The following is a 23,080-nucleotide window of genomic DNA, read 5'->3' as shown; positions in this document are numbered from 1 at the left end:
GTACTAGACACTCATACAATTATTACTCATTAGCTTGGACTAGACACTCATACAATTATCACTCATTAGCTTGGACTAGACACTCATACAATTATTACTCATTAGCTTGGACTAGACACTCATACAATTATCACTCATTATCTTGGACTAGACACTCATACAATTATCACTCATTAGCTTGGACTAGACACTCATACAATTATCACTCATTAGCTTGGACTAGACACTCATACAATTATTACTCATTAGCTTGGACTAGACACTCATACAATTATCACTCATTAGCTTGGACTAGACACTCATACAATTATTACTCATTAGCTTGGACTAGACACTCATACAATTATCACTCATTAGCTTGGACTAGACACTCATACAATTATTACTCATTAGTTTGGACTAGACACTCATACAATTATCACTCATTATCTTGGACTAGACACTCATACAATTATCACTCATTAGCTTGGACTAGACACTCATACAATTATCACTCATTAGCTTGGACTAGACACTCATACAATTATCACTCATTAGCTTGGACTAGACACTCATACAATTATCACTCATTAGCTTGGACTAGGCACTCATACAATTATTACTCATTAGCTTAAACTATGACTCATACAAGCTTGGACTAGACACTTATACAATTATTACTCATTAGCTTGGACTATGCACTCACACAATTATTCTGACATTCAAAATCACAAGCAAGTACTGTAGCCATTTAAATGTCACAAAATTTGCAATTTAATAGCAACTTAGAACCATAAGCATAAGCTTTCAAACATTTCTATAAAGTAGACGGACATAACTCGCACAATAACAAGTGAATATTTACAATATTTTCATGGGACTTCTTCCAAAGTGACAATGGCTTGTGCCAGAAGAGAACATGGCAAATGACAGGACAAAGCAGCGGTGACACGACATATGCTCCTGCGACATTTGAATATCTCAGAGGGCATAGCAGTGGCGGACCGTGACCCGGAGGACACGATGAATTGAGGGGCACTGTATTGTTCGTGAATAATGCTGTGCCCCTCTAATGCTTTGTCTTCCTGGGTCACGGTCCGCCACTAGGCAGAGGGTTAGAGTTAGGATGGTATAGAGTTTTTGGTTCAAAATAATGTAAAGATAGAAATTAGGTTTAATTTTTTTTGAGGTTAGGTTTAAGGTTTGGCACAACATGCAGATTATCCACTGGAGCAATTGTTGCCAGAGCAGACGTTACAGAAACCAAAGCGGCGTCACTTACTCTTTTGGAATATCGGAAATTACTGTGAGCTTAATTTCAGAATGAAATCTCATTTGATGAATTACCATGGTAACCAAATAAACATACAATGTGTAATAATTGTTACAATTACATACTGTGCATTTTCATGAGTATTGCAACTGATTTCCAAATATTTTAAATTTTGGGGGTTGCTTTGTAATAATAATAAAGATTGCTCATATTGTCAGCTATTCATATATACCAAAATCACAGAGCACCAACGATCTACACTGAAGTTTGAAGATAAATATGAATATTGAGTTGCAAAAAAAGTCCCAAAATTTGAAGAGGAAATAAATACGGGAGATAAATCAGCCAAATAGTAATATTCATAATTATACCAGTTATTAAACTAATCTGAACCAGAAATTTATATATACAGATCAATTTATTGAGACTAAATCATTTTCAGAGCATAATTGCCAATTTGTGAAGAATTACTCTCTTCCCAACTTCTCTATAAATTTGTGAGGACTGAATAACTTTTGTAAGAGCATTCAGAAAATACATGTTTATTTCTTTAAGGACCCTTTTTTTTTGGGGGGGGGGGTGGGCTTACAATCGTTAATTAATCAAATAATTAATTAATGTTTCACTACCTAAAACATGGTATACTAACATAGTATAAGATTGAGCAGTATTCTTTTTAACATAATCATACTCAACAGTTTAGTATGAATAATCAAATGATAAACAAAGTCCTATAAGTCCTATCACATTGTTTTCTACTTTGTACATAGATTAATCATTGTTTTTGACATTAACTTCCCAAATTCCTTTCCTTTACCTGTAAAAATGCTTCAGGCACAATGACACCTACTTCAATATATCAAACCATGGGCCATCAAATCTACCAACACTGATTTATATTTACAGAGACCATCATGAATCTACACATACTAAATAGAAGTAAAAAAAAAAAAAAAAAAAAAAAAAACACTTCTTGGTGTACAAATAACCTTTTCCTACAAAAAAAAGTAATAGAATAATCCAAGCCAAGTTATGTCTGAAGGTTTGCATGGTGACATGAACGATCGCAGAAGTGGTTTAAGGTATGCTGCATTTTGAGCCTTAGGAAGGACTAAGAAAATTGGATAGACTTAGAAGTGGAATGGAGAGGAGAGAAAGTGGAGGTTACAAAGTAGAGTATCTTCTCTCCTTTCTTTATTGTCTCTGATATAACTTCTGAAGGTTTCCATGGCGAAGAAAATAGTGTAGTAGGTTTCATGGTACATCATGTATCTTTCTTGGGCAAGTGTTGGTCCTGAAAAGGACCACCCAATCTCGACGTGTCGACAAGTGTGTTCTTGTCGTCCTCAGGAGAATGTCTCGCCTCTCCATTTCACTTCTACCTTTATCCACTTCTCTTAGCCTTTCTAGGACTTTCCAAATGGTATATCATTAACCACTTCCGCGATTGTCCAAGCACAGTTGTACTTTATATGGCAAATCGCATGTAACTTGTCTTCAGTTGATTGATCAGGCTCATTGTCTTTTCTTTTAGAGTTGTCCCATACAGGAAGCTACTTCACACCACTGTCAAATATGGACATGTGTTAGCTACTACTAGTTTACCACAAACAATCAATATTAGACTTTCCTTTGTCTTTTCTCCACATTTTCCACCCTTTGTTTCGAGCAATTGCGTTTTTCATGAAATTTTAAACATTAAGTTTGTCAAGATGACATTCTTGATTGACAGGATTCCGTATTTTCAGAGAGCTTTCAGTGCGTCACACATGCTATATTTGGAATGTTTCTTCAAAATGACTGATCTTTAACAGTTGTCTGTTTTCGTAAACTATCAGCAAAAGTTTACTTACAATGATGGTACTGGGATGACTAGAAGAAAAAAGTGAGGTTTCATATTTACAGTTTGAGCTGAATGATACAAAGAAATAAACTACAAGGAATAGACTATGAGTTTTGTAAAGCGAGTCTGGAGTGATTAGGTGTGGGCGACATCGTCTTCAAGGAAATCCTGCGCTTGGTCCTTGCTGATCACGTCAATGTGGCTAACCTATTAAAGATAGATACAGATAAACAGACTTATTAAAAATTTTCAAGTAACATACATTGGTTGTGTTATCTCGAAACCATAACATGACTTTGTTGGCATGGGGTCGTTATCTTGTTGGAAGATCCAGACCCTGAACACACTGCCAAGAAAGTCAAGAAATAGAGTCGGGTGAATAATCTTTTCTACAGGAAATTTGCACTATGGGCTTTGTAAACAAAGAGAAGCACAGTGAATTTTCAAGAAAACAATGAATGCATGAATATACATCATAGCTAGAAAATATTTTGAACAAACATGCATAATAGATGTTGACGTTGCTGGCCATCCATAGTTGCGATCGATCGGATCAATTGCAAATCTTCGTAAGACAGGCCCCAGAACACTATTGAAAATCTGTGGAGAGATCCTAAGGTGAAGAGTAACGCAATGAAACCAACCAACTTGAAGAACCAAGAGAAACTTGCAGGGGAGGAGTGGTGCAAAATCCCAGTCAACACTACAGGAGACAAATGGAACCCATCATTGTAGGTAAAGGCTATATTCCATTGATTTTTTTACATTAATATTGATAGTATTGAGAATAACATCAGCTAAATGTGAATGTTAACTTGATCCAAAGATCAAGAGACAGCACTCACCTTATTCCTGAACTTGACACCATAGAACTTGTCCGCCGATTCCAGTAACTCTGGCCTGAAGGTCGTTGTGATGAATTGAGCATTAGCTGCAAGCTCATGGATCATATCTGCATGAGATGAGAGATATGTCAGATGCTCGGCGAGGAATTATCATTCAAAACCTAGTAGAATAACTACTCCAAATACAAACATTTTTATTATTCACATTTCAAGCTGTTTTAAAGAGAAATGCCAGTAGTTGCACTAAACACTGATTTCATGACAAAGTCTGTAAAACCAGGCTTAATTGTCAGTATATCATTGAGGATCTAGATCTGGTACAGTCACATAAACTGAACTTTGTGTAATCTTGAAATCTACGCTGAAAAATATTCACACTGAAGATCACCAACACAGATAAGCGCACGTGGGACAGTGTATTATTATTGCTTTGAATGTCGTGCCCGACGCTTGGCCCGAATCCAGTGCTTATTTGCTAATTTCTCAGCAATTAGACAATTTCTTCCAGAATCCTTTGGCACATATTCTTTATTTATACAAACAGACACTTTGGTGGTCATTTCATTGGATTCTGTACAAACTCATTTTGATATCGTTACCAAAACTGGCATTTACCTTTAAAAATAAAAATGAAATTTCTGAAAAAGTAAATGCAGCTTGTTAAACCTGCTTGGTATGACATAAATTTCCTTCTCAGAATCATTGATGTCATCTAACTTGATAAAAAAAGACTGAAAATCATCTAGAATCACCCCTCTCCTACATCAAAAAAGGTATTTTCTATGGTAGAAACACGTTTAAAATTCTTAAATAATCAGACATTAGTCTAAAAAGTGGCATCCCCGAGAATTGAAAGCAAGAAGGCTAAAAAAAAATCTCTTACCAGCCACTGCTTTCCTATGCATGGCATCTAGAGCCGAGTCAATCTCATCAAAGAGGTAGAAGGGAGCGGGATCACATTTCTGGATGGCAAAGATCAGAGTAAGGGCAACAAGGGACTTCTGACCACCTGACAGTTGCTGCATCTCACGAGTTTCACCAGCCTTACCAGAAAATGACACCTGAATGCAGAAGAGACAAAGATTCTCATTATCATCTATGAGGTGTTAACTCCTAGTATCTCAAAATTTTATATCTCTGACAGCTCAGAAAATGTTGAAGGTTGAAATTTTTTTTTTCATCCCCCTCCTACACATGATTAAGCATAAAGTATGCATTATGTTTATGTTTGAAGGGCACTATCTAATTATCCCCCGCCTCACATGTTTATGCCACTACGCCACTTAGTCTTGTGGTTAACTATGTGATTTTCCGGGTAATGGAGTGAATGATATTGGGGTAAGGGTGAGAGGGCATGTGAGGCTGGGGGTAGAAAAGCAGCCTGTGTCTCATTTCTACAATGCAAGCACGAAAAAAAAAAAAAACATGGGACCAACACACGGACTACCTGAAAATATGGGCAGTGGCCTGAAATTTTAAGCTATCATCTTACCTTGATGCCAACGCCTGTAAACTGTTCTACTAATGGAAGTCCACTTGATCCAGATGGTCCTTCACTCTCAAGCTGTAATACAAACAAATTTAAAACGTCATCAGCAGAGCCAGAGCATTTTCACATACAAAACACAAAATTATTCAAGTTTTCAATGGTTCATGATTAAAATTTGTTTTCTCGTAGGAGTAGGTGTGAAAAAACTTGTCAGTTAATACTGCGGGGGGAAAAGAAGGAGAGAGAGGGTATCAGAGAAAGGGAAAGAGAAAGATAGGGGGATATGTATTATCATGCTAGATGTGCACATTCGGTTCATTCACTATACGGACATGAGAAGAGCCCGTTGTGTAATCTGTTGATTCACTAGTGTGTTATCCGACACTGGAGTCCACTCCTCTTGGAACCGAAGCCTTAGGCCAGGACAGGAGTCTGTTCTGGGAAAGCTGGGAATTGCCCAACCCTATTTGGATTACAACAGTACCTTTTTGTGCAATTGGGTTCAGAATGGATTATTTATAAAGAAATCAATGACTACTCACCTCTTGAGATGTTTCATAGTCTCCTTTCTTCATGACCAGTGTGGCTTTTCCTCCAGGTACCAACTTCTCAAAGACCTCACTGAAGTACTTGGACACCTGTTTGAAGGTCAGCTGGATGGCTTCATATTTACGCAGTTCAAGGACATTCATCAGATCAGTGATCGCCTGCACATAAACAGTGATTTGTAAAATTGTTTCATTATCATTATTATCTTATTTGGCAAAAGAAATACAATTACGTATGACAATTGAAAGAATGCATTTCCCTTGGAACGCATTGGACTGCAAAAACTTAATTAAATAAAAGGCACTTGCCTTCTACTCCAGTTCCAAGGAAATCATGAAAATATCATGAAATTTGAAATCTTTTTAATTGATTGATCTCTATCTAATCATAAATTTATATGAAATATCTCCAGAATTTTATTCTCGACAGTTATTTCTTGTTTTCATAAACTTTTTTTTTCTGAGGCCAATAAGGCACATGGTAAATGCAGTACTTTGTGATGATATGGAAAAGGAATTTCATCAAAGTGCCTCTGAATCTAATTGATCTCAATCCAATTATTAATTTATATGAATCATTTAGAGAACCTTTTTCTAGACAAACTTTTTCTAGACAAATTATTCCTTATTCTGAGATATTTTATTCAGTAATAATAAATAACTAGATGGTAAACTTTGCAAATAATACCTACTGACCAGATAAATCATGGCTTAATAAGAATTGGAATGAGTAGTAAGGAATTTAAAATCTTTGAAGGTTTGCATGGTGTTTAAGATAACATAAAGGGCGCTTTAGTTACATCATGAAATTACTCCTGAAAAAGGACTGAAGTAGAGCTGCCAAGTGGTACTGGTTTTCGGTAATTATTACTGAAAAATTAGAAAGAATACTGATGGTTCCATGCAAAATACCGATTTTTAAAGTTCAGTTTTATGTGTTGTCTATGGTTTATCTCTGAAAATACTGATTTCTTCACCAAAATACCGTTTTTCAGCCTTTAAAATACTGAAATGTTTTTGATCAGGTTGGCATCCCTGCTAAAGGTGATTTTTCCCCAATATACTTACAGCATGACCACTGTCCAACTCATCCTTGCGTTTGATGAGCTTCTCCTTCTGATCTGAGAAGTTGACAAACTGGTCGAGGGCCTTCTTGTTGACGTGGCTGTATTTCTTGAGCTCTTGGTTACACTGTTCAAGCTTCCTGAAGAGAGCCTTGAGGGAGAGGTGGGTGTACTTCTCAAAGGCATCGCTGGGCAGGGATCCCAGCTCTCGGATCTTACGCATACATTCTTCTTTCTACAGCATAACAGAGAGAGCAAAACAATCAAGTACAATAAAGTCTGGATAAGCCCACTTCTACAGCTTGGGCAATAATAATTAGATCATACTGTATGAGAGCGAAGTAGAAAAGTGGTCTAATATTCATTGACCAAACTGAATATGTCAACTTAACATACCAAATTCACAGCATGTGTTCTCTGCATCATCTAATATGAATTTCACCTTTATTTCATCAGATCTCTTAGGCCCCGAGAATCAACTCAGGCCGATCCTCATTAATATGTTTTGTCACAAGTAGAGACAGTTTTGTCAACTTTGCAGAGCATAAAAATAAACTGAAAATTTGATAATTGGTAGAAATTGCAACAAATCATTTATAAATCAATGAAAATTGGATCTTACAGTGAATTTTTTTAAAGATAACTTTAAAAATCAGTTCTAATTTGTTTGGGGTGTTAAAAAAAGTATTACATTGTATCTTTAAATACCTTTTTGAGGAGCAAACTCTGTTTATTGGTCATCTTCTCAAGCATCTTGGCATCATCTTGGATTTTATCACCAAATTCTCTTTCCTTGCTTTTCCATTCTTCTAAGTCACCTTGTTTACTGCTCTGTTCCCGATTCAATCCTTCCAGCTGAGCATCGATGTCTAGGAGTAACAATCATTGGTGAAAAAAATATATACGTATAATATTAATACATATATTTCTTAACGCAAGTATGACGAAATGAGAGTGAAAAATAAAACAATTGAATGGGATTAAATCAAGCCATAATTCAAGGGAGCCATATACACAACTTTTCACACAAAATTCAAAGGGTAATTAAAACACGGTAGTGGATTACAGCCCAGACATCTCAAAATTTGATCGAAGATGATGTGGGAGACTCAAGGGATAAAGTCATGAAACATTGCGGCGAGAGCTTTTCACGTTGTGAACCTACTGTGCAATAAAAGCATACATTGGTAACACTGAGAGATGGGATAATTATGCAGCAAACTTATATTCTTAAACTTGAAACTAAATACAAGCTCACCTTCTAGTCTTGCCTTATTGGTATCAATGGCCGTATCGGCAGTCTGCATCTCCATTGTATTATTCTCAAGCTTCTGACGGCGATCTTCAACTGAGATTTCTTGTAACTCCTGCAAAAAAAATGTTTCAAATCATTGAAATCCAATATAGCAGTAGCTTTGACTTTGTGAAAATGTGACGTTTGAAATATATCCAAACATTATTTGATTATAAAATTAAATAAATCAAAGTCTGATCGGTTTGTAGCCAGCGCTCAACTGATGCTATCAAGCCCCAGTGAATATAAGGTGAAGCTGGTACTTGAGAGATTTTTTAAAATAGCAAAAGGAAGAGTACTGCTATCATAAAATATGGTATAGATAATGATGGACATGTGAACACCATTTTGTTTCAAATTGTCATGCCCCATTAATTTGAAGTTTAATTTCTATATTGTTTTCATGAATGAAAATCAATTTACATTACTTGTAAAGTATAAATTGCAATTATAAATTGTTATCCCTCCTGACAAAATTTCCAGGGCCCCGTCTGACAAAGAGTTACGATTGATCCAATCAATCCTAACTCTATGGAAATCTATCAGTGTCATAAATTTTTCCAAAGGAATTTGCACAATGTCATTTGTAAACATAGAGAAGCACAATGAATTTTCAAGACAACGATGAATGCATGAATATACGTCATAGCTGAAAAATATTTTGAAAAACATGATTAGATGTTGATGTTGCTGGCTGTCCGTAGTTGTGATTGATCAGATCAATTGCAACTCTTTGTAAGACGGGGCCCGGGTATGCCACTGGTGGTGATGACAAAACATAACAGAAAATAGACTGACCTGCATGAGCTGTTCTCGTTTCCTATTCAGGTTCCCAGAGAGGTAGTTCTCAATCTTATTCTTCTGTCCTTCAAGCTGTAAGGATAAAACAATTAAAAGTAAACAGAAAAATCATAATCAATTTTATTATCTATGGGATAATTGGATGCATCTATGTGCTAGCTTGATTTCAACTTGCTGCCCAAAATAATTTAAGCTTTTAAGGGTACCCTTCATGTAGGGTAGGGTCCGTTCTTGGCTGGTTGCAAAATGTCAGATCGAAAATAAACTTCTGCAGACAATGAGACACTTGTAAAGGTGCTGCTTCATATGGGGTTTTTCTTGCCAATGAAATTGTTTTGTACTTCATGTTACATTTTGAAATCTTTTTGATATCATTCACTAAAAAAATTAGTTTTTGTGCAAACATTACTGTTTATGAAAAAAAAATGTCAAATTTGAATAAATTTTGATGTATTAAAATCTTAATTTCTTATGTCCTTTATCATTTTTTATTCTTATATATTCAACTGCATTTGATTGAATGTCTTCAAATATTTCATCTTGATCAATTTCAAATTAGAAATCTGCAAAGAAATGGGCAGTCAATGGAAATGTGAATTTTCAATTTGTCTTTTTTTTCTGAACCAAAAGACAAATAATCAAATGAAAATCTTTTTACCTTGACTCGTTCAGCAAGGGCTTTCTTGTTCTGCTGATTCAAATCTTTAATCTCATCATTTAAACTGTCAACCTCTCTCTGGTCACCCATGCTCAGCTGGGAAAGTAAATCAGTACCTGAAATAGAGGGATGAAAATGACAATAAATCCATGTGATTGCACCCGGTGGAAAAGATTTTCATTGGTTGAATGAAATGAGTGCTATAAAACACTCTTTCTCATTGGATATTGCTTCACAAATAGGCATGTCCTGCAGAGATAAAATGGTTCTCAGAATACCAATTCGGAGCAATTTTCAAGGTATTCTATCACACTGATTTTTATGTAGCTTCAAAGTTTTATTTTATCTAAGATAAAATAAAATGGATCTCTTTCCTTCCAAGTTATAAGTCAATGTCATGTTCATTCACAATGTTATTAAATGAGTCCAGATGAATGCTCTTGAAACATGCTACATAGTGACAACTAACCACCACGATTCTAGCCATGCCGGGCAGTGCCTCCCGAGCAAAGCAAATTACCCACCGCATCTTGGGTTAATATTGGATGACAATCCGGCACATTTTCTGCAAAATAGAACTAAAAATTTGCTGAATATGTACCAATTTTAATTTTATTTCAAGCTGGCAAAGTTGTGAATTTTGCACAATGCAATGTCTGCATGCATTATTTTGCCAAAGACACTTGATCTCAAGAAAATTTCATTGTAAAACTCTGCTTCACAGCTTCACCTCTTCATATTTAACCAGTACTAAATTGGTCCTTGTTAAAGCCCTGCCTACCACTTACCAATTTCCTCTTCCAGTGACGATGCCGTACTACGCATGGCCTCTAGGTTGGTATTCAGACTCTGCTGACGTCTTTCCTTGGGTGCCATCGATTTCTGGATGACCTGACTCTCTTCCTTCATGATTCTCATGTCACTTCGCATCTTGTCGTAGATGTCCCTGAAGCAAAGAATACGATCAAGTAAACTTTCGGCTGGATGTTTGTCTCAGCCGTATTTCAAGCCCAAATAACTGATTTGCTATCAAACATGTTCCTAGGTTGGGATCAATTTTATCAGAACATGAAACATTCATGGGCAGATTCAATAATAAGTGGAGTACCCTTGGCAGTCTTGCATGCATTATACAATGAAATATCGAGATAGAATCGTCATTGTAACATTGAAATATCAGGCATTATCTCTGTTTCATTTTTTTTCATTGACTGGCCTCATCGACGATAATGATTCTGCCATTGCCACTGTCGACGGAAAAAGGCACCTGTCTGTCTTGCTTCAGCCAAGCAGGAAAGACAACATGAAGAGACTTCTTTGCAAACCCACACTGCTGCATCTTCATATCAAATATGATTGATCTAAAAAGAGCTTCAATCACGAGACCACTCCCATGAGAATGCCCCCCCCTCCCTCAATACTATAGCTAAAATATGCAGCAATGTTTCACATGACTTTGCTGTTAATCGGATTATGGATTTATTTTTGTTCTCCCTTCTTTTCAATGAGAATGGCACTTGGGCAGGCAATGATTTCCTCCATCTCGATGTGCCACAACCCCACCTCCTCAATGTGTAGCCACCCCACGTGGACTTTCCCTTTGATGGACTATAAAATACCCTCAAAATGTCACTTTCTGCTTTTTCTTGTGGTGATACAATACAAACTCTTTATCCATGATGTATTCTTTAAAAATCTGAATCACATGCCCTCATATAGAAAGAACACATGGTCTACTGATAGATGTGATAAAAGAGTGAAAGTGAAATATATGCTAAAGTAAAAGGGGAGAGTTGTTCACATGACTTTGCTGTTAAACGGATTATGGATTTATTTTTGTTCTCCCTTCTTTTCAATGAGAATGGCACTTGGGCAGGCAATGATTTCCTCCATCTCAATGTGCCACAACCCAACCCCTTTTCAATGTGTAGCCACCCCATGTGAACTTTCCCTTTGATGGACTATAAAATACCCTCAAAATGTCAAAATGAATGGCACTTGGGCAGGCAATGATTTCCTCCATCTCGATGTGCCACAACCCCACCCCCTTCTCAATGTGTAGCCACCCCACCCCCTCAATCTCACCGTCCCTCTCGATATGTAACAATCCCCTTCCCTCTTCCTCTCCCCTCTCAATGTTACCAACCCCATCCCCTCCCTCTCAATGTGTCATGACCCCCACCCCTCCTTCTCAATGTGTTCACCACCCTCATCCCACCCCCTCCCAAGAATGTGTCATACTTGTTCTTTCTATTCTTGGTCTCTATCTTCTGCATGTCACTCATGAGACTGGTAATGTCCACCTCCACCTTCTGCAGCTTGTCTCTCAGCTCCTTGTACTCCTGCTCCTGGTTACTCAGCCGGGTTCTCAGCTCCACGATGCCACTCTGAAGCTCCAATCGAGACTTGCGCGTGTCATAATAGCCTCCTGTGATGGCTCCCTTGCGACTAACTTGATCACCTGATAAGAAAAATTCATGTTTTCAAGTTACTATATAAATTCTTAATTGTAAAAGCATAGACTCCTCTATCTGAGGTAATACAAGGCTCAAAATATGGATCAATTAATTCCAATTTCAGATGATACAAACTTTCACCTTGCAAAAAAGTAGTAAACCAAGCTCGCATATAAACTTAGTTGCTTTTATACAGCTTGCAACAACAAAGGCTGATATAGAAATACTATTGAATATAAAAAAAAGTAATCCTATCCAATCTACAAAAATGCAAATGGTTCACATAAAGCAAGATAGCTACTATTTGAGTGTTATTCTCTGAAGAGCCTGATTATCCACAAGATTTTTTCATGGAGTCAGGGTATCACGAGAAATGAGTGTTTCCTGCAGTCTCCCACAGAATCTGGGAATTTTAGGACCTCTGTAAATTGGAGAGCATGATGATGTTGTACGCCAACCCATTTCAGGTACCGTTTATGCCAAGATCAATTAAAATAACAAGAAACAAATATTTATGGCACCTCCGACCCCGTCACAGTTTTTTAAATCCAGCATGCAGCACCATCACATGGGACTAATCAGGTAGACTATGTAGTGCGACAGCATGCTGTACCATCACATGGGACTAATCAGGTAGACTATGTAGTGCGACAAAGGTCATGAAATTTTTCAAATTGTAAACCTTGCGCAATCAAATAACTAACATCCCATTGCAAAACAATTTGACTAAGTGTTACAGGGGTAATCAGTGCCACAAAAACAAGCAGAAATTGAAAGAACTTCATACTTTTGTACCAGGAAAAGCTAAAATAAAGTGAAATTAAGCTGAAAATCATAAGCAAAATAGCGGAATCATCTACAGAGCTGAACTCTCACACCCCCGGTATAACCAAATTTTACCTAAAAACTTTTAAGTGACAAAAGACTTACCTTCTAGGGTAACACAATCAAGGTTCTGGGTTCGAGAAAAGCTGGTAGCCACCTCAATGTTACGACAGATCAGGGTCTTTCCAAAGACATGCTTGTAGACATTAGCAAGCGTATCATCATACTCCAGGTTGGATACCATTGGAAGAGCATCCTAAAATAATGGTACAATAGCAAGACAGTAAGATTTTAAAGGTTGAATTCATTCTGGTAAGTTGGTTTTAATCAAAACAGAAGAAAATACAGAAAAATATTGAAGGTTTGATGAAAATCTGTCAAATAACAGAGTTAAGACATTTTTAAACTATAAATTTTGTTCCATCACAGAAACATTGTCCGTCAACTAGGAGAACGCGTGGAAAAATCAGCTCATTTGCTGTAGTAATCTTTCGATGTTATTTTCCATCGATTATAATAACGTTTATGCATAAAATCAGAATTCTTCTTTAAATAAAAAAGATCCCAATTTCTATTCATTTCTTATTTGTGTGACATAGCTTGTATTCGCTTTATATTGCTGGTTTACACGGTGATGTAGAGTGATAAGTTGAAGTACTTACTGGTGATTCTGGGTAGACAGTATCTCGGACCTCTAGGCGGTTCAGAGGCATGAAGGTCACTTCACCGGGCATCTTCTGTTTGTTCATCTCAGATAGAATCTTTGTACTGATCATATCCGTATCCACAATGTGGTAGAACAATCTGTGACGAACAAGAAATTTACTATTAATATTAACAGTAATAGCTGGATTATAAGGCACTTTTTGCCTGAGGATACAAAGCACTGCTATCATTACCCTGGCTGAAGCTGCACTGCCCATATAAGCTCTCGAGCATTAAAGGAATTTCTTCCTACCGAGTACCCATTCACCTCACCTGGGTTGAGTGCAGCACAATGTTAGTAAATTTCTTGCTCTTGGAAAACATGCCATGGCTGGGATCGAACCCATGTCCCTCAGATCATAAGACTAGACCACAACGCCCCCATGTCGAAACTCATATACTCTCTAAGAAAATGGCAACAATGATACAGCACATCCCTCCCAAAATTAGAGATGAACATGATTTTATCCTACAAATTTATACAGAAATCTTGACAATAGCTCACTGTCAAGCAATGCCACAAAGTGCAAAGTACATAAATTGTCATGTAATACTAAATACAAGCTGATATGTAGTCAAACTTCGCACTGTTGGGTCTACAAACTTTTGAGCGCTTGAATTTCAAGGAGCATAAAATACATGACTTTTATACATAAATAATAGAAAACTATATTTGCATTCTATGGTGAGCTGAGAAATGTAAATAAAATGGGTTAATTTCTGAAGATGAAAATCCTAGTTTTTCAACACTGATTCTTCCCTACGTATTACATTTCCCCCTTTTATATCACCCTTGTGAGAAATGTTGGGGACCGACTGGAATCTCGAGTATATATTCTAAACCTTACCTGCTGCCAGCAGTGACCTCCACACAGGTGTTAAAGCGTGACGCGCAGGAGAAGTTTTCAATCAGGACTCCGTGGTAGCCTTCCTGGACATCTCGATGGATGTTCTTCTCACGGAAGTTATCCAGGACTCGCTTGATACTGTCAATACCACGCAGTACAGCCTGGAAGAGAATTTAATACAAAAAGGCATTTGCTGGTATTCTGAACCTGGGTTTGAATTAAACTCTGGTTTAAAGTGGTGGTGTAACTATGGATAGCCAGTATTGACATAAATCCCTAACGGCAGAGATTTTTTCAATGCATCAGCTCATTTGACTCTCAAATTATTCATAACTGCCTGGGAAGGATAAATTGTTGTTTTCACCATTACAGAATTAGGAAAGAGAACATTAAACACTAGGAGCATTTAATGTAAACAAAATTTTAATGTGTTTGGCTTCTCACAATTTTACTACAGAGTTAGACCAGGGTTTAAGTTAAACCAGACGGGCCATTATCTTAAAAACAAATCCAAACCAACAGCCTTGTCTATCACCCCCTTAAGTCCTCAACTACTTAAATCTGACCCGGTTCCTGACCCATAATGCATCATCCTGAGCAGTATAGTCTTGTAATACAGACCCACTTGTAAGATAGCAAACCAATTCCTTACCTGATACCTTCATACCGCAATAATTTTTTACCAAGTAGCAATACACGTACTCTCCTGTCAATAACATTTTAGTAGTCTTTACACAAATAAAATGATAGGCTAATTCATTCTATGCATTATGAACAGTTATGTCAAACAGTTTATTTTAATACTTGTTCTTTAAAACACAGAGTCGATGAGATATGTTTATTGCTAGCATCTATGTAAACTACATTAAAGCATCTAGACCTTGCTTGACCAAGGTAATTGTGATGTCATAAATGTTACTGTCACAGCATAATTAAAATCACTGATCATGCCTAACGACTCTATATATGGACTGAAGTGACCAGTCAAGCATTAAATACAGTTCCATCATTGAGATGGGAGAACTACATACACCCTTTATGAACTAATTGACCAATATCATGGCAGAATCTTTAGTACGCTGAATATAACTGAAAATATATCATCAATCAAATAAAAGTGTCATGCTAAAACACTGTTATGGTTAATTACAGCCTAGGATTGGGCCTGGGATTTAAAATGAGATACCTTTCCAATCATGGATCGAAGGGTCTGTTCTTTCTTGTGTAGTTCTTCCCGAGTTGTGGCGATCTCTTGCTGAATACTGTTCTCCTGTCTCCATAGAGCACTGAATGAAAATATTAAAATAACACACGAACATGGTCATTCAAGTGAGCTACTATAAATTACTTTTGTTTATTTCTTTGTGCATATCAACAACTTCCTGACTACAATCGGTTAAAGAAATAACTACTCAATTTATTCATTCATTTAAAACTTTTTTTTTTTTAGGTTCTTTTCAATAATTTGGAATACTACTAAAGCCTGCACGACAGGGATTAAAGGGAAATGAAAACTTTGGAACAAGTAGGCTTGTGTCAAAACAGAAAAAAAATCAAAGAATAAGAACAAAGAAAGTTTGAGAAAAATCAGACAAACAATGAGAAAGTTGTAAGCATTTGAATATTGCAATCACTAATGCTATGCAGATCCTCCCATTGGCAATGCGACAAGGAAGTGTGATGTCACATGTGAACAAATTTCCCTTTGATGGACTATAAAATACCCTCAAAATGTCTCCTTTTGCTTTTTCTAATGGTGATACAAACTCTTTATCTATGATGTATTCTTTAAAAATCTGTATTACATGTAGCTCCTCCTATAGAAAGAACACATGATCTACTGATAGATGTGATAAAAGAGGCAATTTAAGGGAAATATATACTAAGTAATGGGGAGAGTTGTTCACAGGTGACATCACACATCTTTGTCGCATTGCCAATGGGAGGATCTCCATAGCATTAGTGATCGCAATATTCAGATGCTCATAACTTTCTCATTATTTGTCCGATTTTTCTCAAACTTTCGTTTATCTGTTTCTCTGATTTTTCTATTTTCACACAAGCTATCAAAGGTTTCATTCTTTTTTATATCGTAAGCAAAGGCATCATTTCTCCTGAAAATCGAATCTCCTAAATCAATTCCTCTATAACATAGAGTTTGCGTTTGTACTTGAAGCAAAAGATTTAGAAACTATTTTTATGTATTCAGCCCAGACTATGTTCTCAATAAGTTTAAATCCAAAGTCACATCCATCTATTTCTCATCTTTTCAAAACATAATACAACACAGTAGACTTTGCTTTCCCTTGAAGGACTTGGCTATGTGAGATGTTTTGAGGACGGAAGGGGGGGTGGCTTGATGGTTATTAAAAACAATAACTAACTTGCGCTCATTTTGTAGGTCATCTTTTCGTTTCTTGAGATCATAGTGACTCCTGTTGGAACCTTCAACAGTGTCCTTCATCTGCTCAATATCAATGTTCAGTTTGGCCATTCTTCCCTCAAGATCTTCATTTTTACGGATGTCAGAGGCGATGTCGTCATGCAGCCTGGAGATCTGTACAAAAAAAAGCAACATAATTTTACAAAGGTTAGGGGCTGTGACTTGCCTCTCCAATGCAAGCAAACAAAAATTACACATTTACAACCTTTTGCTGGAAACATAACTTGGAATGGCTCTGGACATAATTCAAGCTTTTGAGCGATTTCTGGGGCCCGTCTTACAAAGAGTTGTGATTAATCCGATGAATCTCAACTACGGAAAGCCAGCAAAGTCAACATATGAAATGAGTGTTTGTTAAAAAATTGTTCTAGATATTAATGTATATTCATAAAGTCATTGATTTCTTGACAATTTGGTGTGTTTTTCTTTATTTACAAAGGATATTTTGCAAATTTCCTGTGGAAAAAATTACAAAACTGAAGGACTTCCACAGAGTTACGATTGATTGGATCAATTGTAACTCTTTGTAATACGGGGTCCAGGTCTGACATGTAAGTACCTGAAATGACTTTGGACCTTGATCCAATAACATGGAATTTAAAACAACACATAACTGCTGATCTTTATCAAATAAATAAAAACTTGACAATCCTCACATGATGACATTTCAAAAAGTTAAGCTTGCTTTGTGGCATTGATTTGCAAGTGGAAAAGCGACACCTGTATTTTTCTCTTCTGCTATGCAGGCGAGATGAGTAACATTGAAATTCATGCATAAATATAATATTTGCATTATCAAGAAATATCTGTTTGGGAAATACAGACATATCATTCTGAGAGATAGCATGACATAGAGCCGACTGACATTCTTTTGATTTCAAAGGCTAGATACCTGTTCTTCTTTGTCTTTGATGGACTTGTTGAGAGATTTCAGTTCCTTGCGTATCCATTTATCCCTATCTTCTCTTGTGGTAAACTGGTTTCCTCGACCTTGTTTGGCAAAGAGCTCTGTACGGCGCTGCTCACATTGCTGTAATCTGTAAGAAAACAGAAGCCAAATTAATATACAAAGGGTGTTCCACAAACAAGTTTTCATTCAAATTCAATGGAAAGTATTACTTGGTATAAATTAAATTGGACCCTAACCTAATGATGTCTCCTTTTCTTTCTTTCGATACTTTCCTCAACGTTACTGTCATAACGGTTTTTGTTTGTATCAAAGATTTGCCATGATGATTGACAGTAAAAATGCCCGGAACGTCGAAACACCTCATAAAGTTTAAAGTATAACAATCATGAAATCATAGAAAAATTATATTATAGAGAATTTTCTTTTTTTTTAACAATGGTGTAAGATGACTCTCTTGGCAATAGCATGGCTTCCAATAAGAAACTATTTCAAGGTACAATAAAGAATAACAAATTTTTGCCAATTTGAAGCACATTGATAAATTTTGCTTAAAAATGAATGGAATCCTAGGTAGCATTTCATGAAACAAGTAATGATTTTCACTGAAAGCTCATGAAATTCTTGCATCTGATAGGCTAAGAACAATTCGGCGAAAAATCACTAACAAGATGCTTCATGAAACACTGCTCAGGGGCCTGTTGCATATAAAGGCCACCGCACACCTTACGACCCGACCGGTCGCCGACTGGCTTGCGACTGAGTGAGGGGAGATGGGACGTCACAGCGCTTGTCAGCTTCAGAGTCGCAGACCGGTCAGAGACAAGTCGCAAGGAAAATTGGGAGGATTTGACATGTCGAATCCTTATGACTGGATCGCAAGCTCAATCCAACCTCCAGCCAATCAGACAGCAGAGTTGCATAAAGCGTATCATGATAAACAACGCGCATACGCAGTAGTAAGCGCAATCTCTCAGATGCTATGCCAAAGGGCAAAAAGCGCATGTGTGAGTCGTAGATCGGATCGCAAGGTGTGCGGTTTCGAGGCTTATGACTGCCTTGCAACTCATCTCCCCTCACCCAGTCGCAAGCCAGTTGGCAACCGGTCAGGTCGTAAGGTGTGCGGTGGCCTTAAGTTACTATTGACATAACTTTGCCACTACCATGGTAACAATGCTAAGCAGCCAATCAGAATCCAGTATTTCAGGGAAATCACCATTGCATGGCAATGTCACTATAATAGTAAATTTTGTGCAACAGGGCCCAGAAATGATTCTTACCTGGCTGTACACTGCTCTTCCTTACGTTGAAGATCTTCGTATCGTGGCATTATGGCTTCAAGCTCGCCTTGTTTACTACCTATCTCAGTGTCTAACTTTTCAAGCTGGATCTCAATACGACCCTGATAAAAAATCAAAGACATTCATTTAACTCATCTGACATTGATAAAATGCTCAAGGTAACTGCAATGTGAGCATCAGTTTCTCCTATACCTTGAAATATACGTTCGGTACAATTATATATTCAATATGATACCATGTTGAGCAGCAACCTATTGAATATTTGTCAGATTTCGGTGCTTCGTGCAAATCATGCAAACCAAAATGTTTTTTTTAATGCATCATTAAAATGCCATATATAGATTAGTGCTGCAGCCGAACCGCCGAACCGAACGGAAGTTCGCCGAACTTGGCACTTCCGAACCGGACCGAACCGAACTCAAAGGCCTGGTTCGGAAGTTCGGTAAAAAAAAGTATGTTTGTATGCAATGCGTGAATGCGATGACTACATAGATTTAAGTATAAAATCAATAAAATATATATTGGTTAGTGATTGTGCACAAAGAGAATTCCACTCAATATATTTTTAAAATCCACTATGATAGCTCCCATCTTGTCTTTGATTGAACTGTTATCAACTTGAGAATATTTTATTAACATAAACATATTTTTTCTTGATAAAATGAGGGGGCATTTTGAAGCTAAACTCGGTATAAAAGTGTGGTGTAATTACGTATTGCCGTAATCGATCGTGATCGTAATCGGACCTAATCATTTTGTATTTAATAAAGAAAAAGAACCAGACATAAATTCATTCCTCGTAAATGACAAAGTATGACAGTTTCGGTCTCGTGTTTGATTAAATTTTTATCATTTTCAATTTTTTTATAAACATGAATAGGCCTGGGAGTAAACATCGATTGATCGAATGGTTCGATTGGCATGCCGCCAATCACCAATCGATTAGCAAAATTTACACTAATCGAATGTTCGGCAGATCCCGATTATGACGTTGGGATACCTCTAATACCCAAGTAATAAAAATAAAATGACAAGAAAACAATGACAGCTGTTTTTTACAGGTTTAAAAATTATGTTACCGAGGTAATGTTTCAAAAATTATCAATGATTGTGTCACATTCACAGTTACATACCAACATGATAGCACTCCGAAAATGTTAATCCCACCCGACCTTGCCCTCATACACAAAATAAGTCATTGTGTGCGTGCACAATAATAAGTAAACACATAACCAGCTCACTTGAGCTGATTGGACCTTCGGATAGCCAATGAAACTTTGGGAAACAAAGAAGCGGAAGGCATGTGGTTCCCTTATCAGGAAAGGTCATGACTTCAGAAATGAATTGACCCCTCCCCCATCTGTGTGTGTGTGTGTGTGTGTGCGTGTGAGGGAAAGAGAGAGGGAAGGATAGGGGGTGGGAGCCGGAGAATTTCTTTCATGTTTCAGAACAATGCAACCTTTTTTATATCCCCCTCAACCAATGAAAACTACATTCCAACACGCGCCCGCCTTCACCAGTACTTTCTCGACTAGTCTCCAAAAATAGACCCAGTTATACATGTAGGTTCAAATGATAAAAAAAATCGTTATTTTTAAAGGTATTTCACATGAAATATTTTTTTTTAATACATGTGTAGCATCGTGGGCAGTGCCACAAGTGGAGGCGGGGACATGGTGTGGGCAAGGGATGAAAATTTTCAAGTGAAATGCTCCACCTGGGCTCAGTCTCAAAGAATATACTTCATGAATGAGTTGTTTACGTCTTTGGACTCGGCGGGGCTGATTCATTTATATGCAGGGGTGTGGCACTTGGAGGGATGAATGCATAATACCAGGGTACCAGTATTAATTTAGGAAAGATTTTCATTGGGACAATAAACTGAAAGATTTAATCTCATTTCATGAAGTTTCTTTTGATATAAAAAAATCATGGAGAAGGGGGAAAAGGGCCTCATTTATGCTAAACATGTGACTTTGATGGAGATTTCTTCATGGGGGGGGTCACCATAAAGTAGGACAACTATTGTGACTTAAAAGACGTAATTCCCGACGAACAATCGAATCATTCAATTATTTTTCCAGGAAATAATCGAATGGTAATAATGACAATCGTCCCAGGCCTAAACATGAATATATTTTTTCCTTATAAAATGTGGGGACATTTTAAGCTTAACTCAGTTAAAAAGTGTAGTTGAATTACGTATTGCTGTAATCGGATGTACATTTAATTGAAAAGACATAAATTAATTCCTTGTGACTGACAAAGTAATGGTCAAGTATATTCCACCTTCTGAAATTTCCATATTAATATAAAAGATAAATAAATAAGAGATGAAGGAATGAGGGTGAAAAAAACAAAAAAGATAAAAATTCAAACCAAATCAACGCATGTTCCCTGATCGATGTTCCGGAAATGGTTGGTAAGGAAAGTTGAAACAGGAAGTCCAAACAACCTGCTCTCGGTCGCTATTATACAGGTAAAATTCGTATTCCAAACTTGAAACGTTTTTCCATTGTCAATATTTTCTTAAAAGTGGTTTAATCTGGCCAATTACTGAGAATGAAATGATAAATTATCAGTTCCGTCTTAGTTCCGACGATCAACGCCGAGTGATTTCACAACACTAGAATATGCAGTACAGTCCCATGTACTCATTTTTGTGTTAGAAATATGTTTGAAGTCACGTAGCGTCAATCTTTCTGGACCAAGAATGGACTGATATTTATCTTTTTAAAGTAATTCATTGACCAGATTTTACCACTTTTCAGAAAATAGGGACTTTCTAAAACACTCGTATTCTTTGGAATGTGAATTTTACCGGTATAATAACAGTTGAGTGGAGGTTGTTTGTCTACTATTTCGACATTCCCGATCAACACTTTCCAATTTGAGAAGCTGCGTTGGCAATGACATCGTAATCGATTATGATCATAGCTACATGAAATAATCGTGAAAAAAATACTCTGATCTTTGTAATTCTGTTTCTGTCCTGATTCTCTCGTTATCAATATTTTTTTCTTTTGATTTTTTTTATTTTCATTTTAAAAATGAAAGTAGAAATGACTTATTTTTTGTTAATTAAAACTAAAGAAAGTTCAACAATTATCTTAACTATTATTTTTAGAAACAAAATTTATTAATACATGACGGATCATACACGAGATTACTTGTTTGTAGGTCGGCGGTCTTTATTTTTTATGTGTTAAATTTAATTTGGCATTTATTGCCGAACCCCGAACCGAACCAAAGTTCGGAAAAAAATTGCCGAACCCTGCCGAACCGAACCCGAACATGCCGCCTGACTTGCAGCACTAATATAGATGCTAATTATTCACAATGAACTAAAAAACCTAATGGCCTACGGTAACCACCTATGATGGGCAGAACTGAAGCATACAATATAATCAATTCAACCATTAAAGATAAATGAAAGTAGTTGCAGTAAACACGGATTTCACGAGTACGTGTGTGAAACCAAGCTTAATTGTTACTATATCATCGAGGATCTAGATCTGGTACAGTTACATAAACTGAACTTTGAGAAATCTTGAAATTTATGCTGAAAAATGTTCACACTGAAGATCACTAACACAGATAAGCGCACGTGGGACAGTATATTATTATTGCTTTAAATGTCGGCCCGACGCTTGACCCATATCCCATGCTTGTTTGCTAATTTCTCAGCAATAACACAATTTCTTCCAGAATCCTTTGGCACATATTTTTTTATTTATACAAACAGACACTTTGGTGGTCATTTCATTGGATTCTGTACGAATTAATTTTGAAATCATTACC

At 36.8% G+C, this 23,080-nt stretch overlaps 1 protein-coding gene across 1 annotated transcript in view; it reads right to left on the bottom strand.

The window, feature by feature from the left end:
• Window positions 1-1,825: 1,825 nt before the first annotated feature.
• LOC121424658 (structural maintenance of chromosomes protein 3-like) overlaps window positions 1,826-23,080 on the bottom strand; it is a 38,691-nt gene continuing 17,436 nt past the window's right edge. Inside the window, exons 12-30 of the mRNA XM_041620393.1 lie at window positions 19,259-19,380; window positions 17,964-18,108; window positions 17,013-17,185; window positions 15,815-15,914; window positions 14,629-14,789; window positions 13,738-13,879; window positions 13,181-13,331; window positions 12,036-12,255; window positions 10,583-10,740; window positions 9,795-9,910; window positions 9,134-9,208; window positions 8,300-8,408; window positions 7,750-7,910; window positions 7,046-7,276; window positions 5,972-6,136; window positions 5,433-5,504; window positions 4,824-5,001; window positions 3,941-4,047; window positions 1,826-3,302 (exon numbers count right to left, since the gene is read on the bottom strand). Coding sequence (XP_041476327.1) covers window positions 3,231-3,302; window positions 3,941-4,047; window positions 4,824-5,001; window positions 5,433-5,504; window positions 5,972-6,136; window positions 7,046-7,276; window positions 7,750-7,910; window positions 8,300-8,408; window positions 9,134-9,208; window positions 9,795-9,910; window positions 10,583-10,740; window positions 12,036-12,255; window positions 13,181-13,331; window positions 13,738-13,879; window positions 14,629-14,789; window positions 15,815-15,914; window positions 17,013-17,185; window positions 17,964-18,108; window positions 19,259-19,380 — 2,658 coding nt within the window. The 3' untranslated portion in view covers window positions 1,826-3,230. The remainder of the gene's footprint in view (window positions 3,303-3,940; window positions 4,048-4,823; window positions 5,002-5,432; window positions 5,505-5,971; window positions 6,137-7,045; window positions 7,277-7,749; window positions 7,911-8,299; window positions 8,409-9,133; window positions 9,209-9,794; window positions 9,911-10,582; window positions 10,741-12,035; window positions 12,256-13,180; window positions 13,332-13,737; window positions 13,880-14,628; window positions 14,790-15,814; window positions 15,915-17,012; window positions 17,186-17,963; window positions 18,109-19,258; window positions 19,381-23,080) is intronic.

Source organism: Lytechinus variegatus, chromosome 12 (assembly GCF_018143015.1).
Source record: "Lytechinus variegatus isolate NC3 chromosome 12, Lvar_3.0, whole genome shotgun sequence".
NCBI lineage: Eukaryota > Metazoa > Echinodermata > Echinoidea > Temnopleuroida > Toxopneustidae > Lytechinus > Lytechinus variegatus.
This window is presented reverse-complemented; position numbering and strand designations above follow the sequence as displayed.